A 6,464-nucleotide genomic window follows, 5' to 3' on the forward strand; every position below is an offset into this window, starting at 1 on the left:
CCTGCCGCAGCGAGTTCTTTTTTTATGATGCCTCAAAAAGGTCAGAGCTCTTTCATGTATTTCACACGGACATTTTATACAAAAACCTATTCTATAGATTATTTTACATCAGCTGTGTATTCGCCGCAAAAAATGCAATCCGTGTCTAAAAGAAGGATAAGCGAGAATAAAATAATGACGCCATGTCGCGTCGATAGTGTCTCCGTTTCTTAAAATTAAAACACAAAGTATTATCTCGGGGAACTTTATGCGTATCGCCCATAATAAATATTAACCCTTCCGGAGGGGCGTGTGTGTGTGTGTGCGCGCGCGCGCGCGCAAGACAGGAAACAAACCCCTATCTGTCGAGGTCGCGTCGTTAAAATAACGGCAGTGTTTTCAGTCGTTACCTGTGTTCCTTGTAGCCGACATGATAACCGAGTATCTCGCCGTTCCATAAATCATGATCGGGCGGATCCCAGGTGACGTTGAACTCGGTCGAGCTGATGGGGTCTACTTTGAGATTTCGCGGCGGTCCGCCCGGCTTCTCCCCCTCGGTGGTCGTCTCTAAAATCTGAAAAGCCCGTAAACTCCCTTTTGAATCCTCCAGCGAGCTCCATTCACTTTCGCCGCTTTCACTGCCGCGTTCGTTCTTTTTTTCTTCCGTTATTAATTACCGCCGAACCTTTCAAGCGTTTCTCAATTCTCCATCCGTATAACGAATTTTAATTATAAATTCATTTTTTTTTTAAATTATAAATTCATATTAAAACGGACGGTCGTAAAATAAAGACACGGATTGAATTCTTTCGTAAAACTAATACAGATTCGGAAATCATTCAGAGAGTATACAAGTATAAGTGGAGTGTGATATATATGTATAAAAGCCGGATGTCAGCCGTCACGTCGGCGTTTAAGGAAACATGCGAAACGCAGATCGCGAATTGCGGTGAATCCGCATGAACAGAACGAATTCGGTTGGATGCACGTACGCCCCGATGTTTTACCTCAAAGCGTCGCGGCGAATGTTAATGCATCTGCATCCTTAAACGCGCGAGCGAATTCTTTGCCAAGGTGGAGGAAAAAAAACCGAGGTACGAGAGGGCAGTGCGTGTAAGCGTAATTTAAATCCAGGCTAACGATGCGGCCGCACATCCGTCAGGAGGCGACGGAGAGAGGGATTCGTTTTGGGGGGAAGGGGGAGGTGTGAGATAACTCTTCTTTTTCCTCACGCGCGTGGGAATATATCGATCGGGCTTGGCTCTTCGTTACACACACCGCTGTCCCGATTGTTTTAATTCTCCGGGGGAAGGATGGGAAGGATGACGACCGGTCGACCCGGCGAGGAAACGATCGTCCGACCGGGGACGGGGGGGGGGGGGCGATTTGACTTGTAAATGTTACGGCCTGGTCCCGATACCTACGTCGCTCGCTTGACTCCGACCCAGTTCGTTGTCCGCGTACATCCGGAACTGGTAAGTGACCGCTGGACGCAAACCGCTCACGTGGCCGCGCGCACGTGTCCCCGGTACCGTCGTGTGGAACGTGTGGTCGTGCCATACTTCTGCAAAATTGAACGATCATCTCGCGGTGTGATTTAATTCTCCGGGGTCAACGATCGGAAACGATCGAATCCGCGACGAAGCCGCTGCTATATTTATATCGTCTCTACGCGAGCTGTCATTTATTAGCTCTGATCTTTCAATATTCTGGATTATTATCGAATTTCGATTGTTGATATTTCTGTTACAATATTTGAGATTGAGAATCTAATTACTTACCAAAGCATCAAATTTAATTGGATATCAAGTTTTTATTATCCTATTTTTAATTTTTATAATAAATTTCTCTATTTTAAGATTTGTTTATTTATTTTAATTTTTATTCTTTTTTATATTAGTATTTTTTTTTCTACATACACGCACGCACGCACACACTAGCTATCAGAGAGAGAGGGAGAGAGGAGGGGGGGGAGGGAAAAATATATTTATATCCTTTCTAAAAAAAGGTATGACATTGATATTCGTATCTCTGAAAGTGTATATCTGCTGTTGCTTTTCTGCGATTGAATGTTTCGCTGCGCTTACCTTGCAAGCGGCTGTTATTGCACATTTTGACTCTGTGTGTGTGTGTGTGTGTGTGTGTGTATGTGTGTGTATTGAGATTAATAGTGTAAATAAAAGCAAATAAAAAGTAAAAACTATTAAATAGCGCGCGCGTCACCCGCGTCATAATGCTGAATGTATTTTCTAATATATATTTACGTATTTGCTAGATATATTTTGCATTTATATTAGTTAAATACAAATGCAAAATATAGAAATTCAAATACAAAGGCTGGAAGATTTAACGAGGAGCTTTCACGATATTATCAATTTGATCAACGTTGTAATCACCATAAACTCTAATTGTACATTTGTAAATGTACATTTGTAATATATCATGTTGTATCATCATAAATTGTAATATATTAGAAGAATTTGATATCTGCAAAAATAATGAACTCAATTACGAAATGATAAATAATTTCCCTTTGGCGCAAAACGTAGCATGAGAGATAAATCTTACTATGTGAACTACAAAAAATGTTCTGTTGCATAGCTGTGTGTCATTTATTTTTTGTCATATTCTTTAAGTTTTCATTAAAAAAAAAAAATATATATATATAGGTATATATATGTCGCTCATTATGATATCTTAGGTTTCTCTTAAGGAAATAAACTGAGGATATCAGAAATCCTTTCAAATCCTATGAACATATGTAGAATTAATTTTGCTAGATGGAAACTGATCTAATATAAAATCAATTTAACGAAATATATTAAATTATTCTCACACAACCTATTATAATATATGAAATTGTTCTCACATTACCCTGTACAAACCGACAATTTAAATAAAAACATTAAAGGATAGAAACATTAAAGGACGAACATAAAGAGAGAGAAAGTTTGGACTTGTAAATAAAAACTTTATCCTGCGCATGCTGTTATTTTTCTCTTTCAACCGTCCGTTAGTGACTCTAGACTCTTGAGTGTGTGAGTATCGTTAGAGACGTACATACAGTAATCGATTAACTTGATTCAGCTAAATAATTGTGTCAATTTTAATGAAAAAACGTTTGCATCAGTTTCAATTATTTTATCAAGTAAGTAACAATATAAAACATTGTTTCAGATTTGGATGTGTATTACAAAAGCACATTTCAATACTTGATTTCATGCATTAATCAGCTTTTATATAATGTTACATTAACTGACAACATTTACTTCAGGCTCTGTATGACATCTTGGAAAATAATTGCGATGTACTCGCTGTTTCATTGCAAATACCAGAACAATCGGATAAAATAAACCTTATATTAAATTGCATTTGAAAATTTATAAACTGAAGTTTATATTTCGTGTAAATTTAATAAAATAAGACACGCGATGCAGATGTCTCAACTTTTACGAAATACTTTACGTAACACAAACTGTAAAACTATTAACTGTAAAAATGAGTCGATTTTTCAAAATATCTGCACCAGGCAGATTATGCTTATCAGGTAAACACGCTGACACGGATTTACGTACCACACTGACGTTTATTGAAACACCGATTGCATGTTCAAACGATAAAATTATAATAAATTTTCCACAAATCAATTTCTTCTTTGAAGTACCGTCACAAAAAAATGTTAACGTCCTATTTTAAATCCTATGACTTTTGCGTTGAAAAAGTGAAGCTATTGCATAAACACGATTTACGTTATTCGGACAAACAGAGAGTATTTCTGCAAACATTCTATTACTCGCTCCTCTATGTCAGCTACAAAGAGCGGATTGAAATAAAACCTTTTAAAATGCATTTATCCACGAAATTAATGGCAAATGATGAATTCGTCTACCCGGCATCATTCACAGTATGCCTCGTGACGTGCCTCTTACATTGGTCATATCTGCAAAAGGATGTTCACCGTATTACTTTCAATAACACCGATCTCGACAAATTTCATTCATACGCTGCAAACTGCGACGAAATTTTTTTCAAATCTGGGATGATAAATGTGATCGTTTGCACATTTGGCTTTTTTATGACATATCACATAGACGAGAATAACCGTTTGATTTCACTGATTGATTGCCCGAGCATGACGATATTGCTGGTTGATTCAATAGAAATGCAAAATGTAGTAATTCAGACGCAAGGGGTGGAAGATTTAACGAGGATTCTTCACTATACTGTCAATTCTATCTTGGACAACTTTGACTTTGTAATCATCGCAAATTGTAATACTTTACAAGAACTTGATGTCTACAAATATGACAATGAAAATAACGAAATGATAAATAATTTTCCTTTAGCGCTACACGTAGTATTAGAGGTAACGTAAAATCTTATTACGTGAATGAACTATAAAAAGTGTTGTTCCGTTGCACACATACGTGCGTAGCTATATGTCTTCCACTTTTTTGTGTCACATTCCTGCTTTTGTGTGAGAATTTCTGTATATTCGGATCAATGTATAACGTAACGCATGTTTTATAGACTTCCATTCGCAAGGACCAAAGTTTATTACACTTATCAGACGTATTGCGCTACCGTCTGCAGAAAATTTGCGCAATAACGGAAGAATCGTACGCACATTGGTAAAAATGTATACATCTGGAGCCTAGAATATAGCGGTATATACCCAAATATAACAGAGAGTATTTCTACAAGAGTATTTCTACCCAAATATAACAATTATTAAGTTTTCTTCTAACGACTTGAAGAAAATCGATAACAATATTAAAAAGTGGTCGACTACTGGAGTAGAAATTAAACTAACCAAATGATGTAATAAAGTCTCAAGTTGAATATATAAATAATTAAATGTAGTTGTTTTAAAATTTAAATTTGTGCCAAAAATAATAAAAAATTTGTTCACGCACATTACAAACTATTGTTATCATGTACTTTTTTTATAAATATATAATCGCAAATATGATAATTACAATCATTATCGCCCAAAGTATCTTTTCTATGGCTTCGTATGTCGAGATATATTTCTTTATTACGCTGTTTAACAGGTTGCTATTAAAATTATTTGTACATTAGCTATTAAAAAGTTATATACATTAATATACATTTATAAATAAATAAATAAATATATATATATATACATATATATATATATATATATATATAAGAAATAGAAATATATAAATTTACAACAGGTGCTGGTGCAAATAATTTTATATAATAGTAACCTGTTAAATATGCATATAATATAATATTAAATATGTGTTACGTCCAAATCCCGAATTTAAGTCGTTTAAAAAGAATTGTTTGGAAAAGAGAGACATTTTAAAGAAGTGGAAAAACGTTATAGGTCAGACATTCTGTTTCGCAGTTGTATGTATACACGGAGGCGTTTGCTGCAAGTCGAGCGCATCTTATGGATTTGAAAAATGGGTCAATGTCCTGAAACGGACGCTATAACGCCGTTTCTCAAACCAGCGCGTTCTTTGGTCCTAATTTCGGATCAAGGAACTAATCCCTTTAATCCCCAGACTGGACCACGTAAAAAGTAAAAAAATATTAAATAGCGCGAAGCGCGCGTCTGTAAAGCTAGTATATAGAAAAATATTAATATAAAAAAATAAAAATAAATAGATATATAGATAAATAAATTAAAAATAGACAGATTTACTATAAAAGTAGATTAATAAAACTCTAATATCCAATTAAAAATTTCGATGCTCTGACAAGCAATTCGATTCTCCATCGCAAATTGTAAATAACAGAAATATCAATATCTGAAATTCAATAATAATTCAGAATATTGAAAGATCATGGCTATAATAAACACTGATGATAATATCGCGTAGGTCGATATAAATATAACAGCAAATATCTAATTGCAAAAATCTAATATCCACGCGGGATTTAATATTATATGCATATACTATTATTATACATAATTACATATATTGTATATAATATTAAATTTCTAGTGGATACAATTATACTTACCTGATTCGGTTTTGTACTCGATTATGTATTGTGTAATCGGACTGTTCCCGTCTTGACTGGTCGTCCAGCCCAGATTAATGTGACGACTGCCTTTCTCGATCACGTGAAGATTTCGTGGAAAGTCTGGAGGCTCTATATAATCAATATATAATTTTGCGGAATGTCTTTTTAAAGTTAATGCTAAAATTTTTCAACGCTCAAACAATCCATCTTTTGCTAAATTTGACTTTTTATATTTTGTTTAGAAAATGATTCATTAACTTTAAATTAATTCCTTTGCTGCCACATTTATTACGAGTGATGCGTGTTAAATTTTTATTTGTGCGCGCATGCATGCATCACCCGCGATCAGTCATTCTTTAAACATGTATTATTTTGCATGGCACCTGAGGAAGCATTATAAAGATTTTTATGGTGGCAATGATGGTATTAATTAAAAGCTCGACTGAAAGAGAAAGAGAGAGAGAGAGAGAGCTGTCTCTTAT

The 6,464-nt window shown here is 35.0% G+C and overlaps 1 protein-coding gene across 1 annotated transcript in view; it reads right to left on the reverse strand.

Annotated features, from left to right (window-relative positions):
- The window catches only part of LOC105456293 (Down syndrome cell adhesion molecule-like protein Dscam2), a 78,207-nt gene that overhangs the window by 16,949 nt on the left and 54,794 nt on the right, over positions 1-6,464 (reverse strand). Inside the window, exons 9-11 of the mRNA XM_011700240.1 lie at positions 5,980-6,111; positions 1,404-1,543; positions 390-553 (exon numbers count right to left, since the gene is read on the reverse strand). Of these exons, the coding sequence (XP_011698542.1) occupies positions 390-553; positions 1,404-1,543; positions 5,980-6,111 (436 nt within the window). The remainder of the gene's footprint in view (positions 1-389; positions 554-1,403; positions 1,544-5,979; positions 6,112-6,464) is intronic.

Source organism: Wasmannia auropunctata, unplaced genomic scaffold (genome assembly GCF_000956235.1).
Source record: "Wasmannia auropunctata unplaced genomic scaffold, wasmannia.A_1.0 LD335728.1, whole genome shotgun sequence".
NCBI lineage: Eukaryota > Metazoa > Arthropoda > Insecta > Hymenoptera > Formicidae > Wasmannia > Wasmannia auropunctata.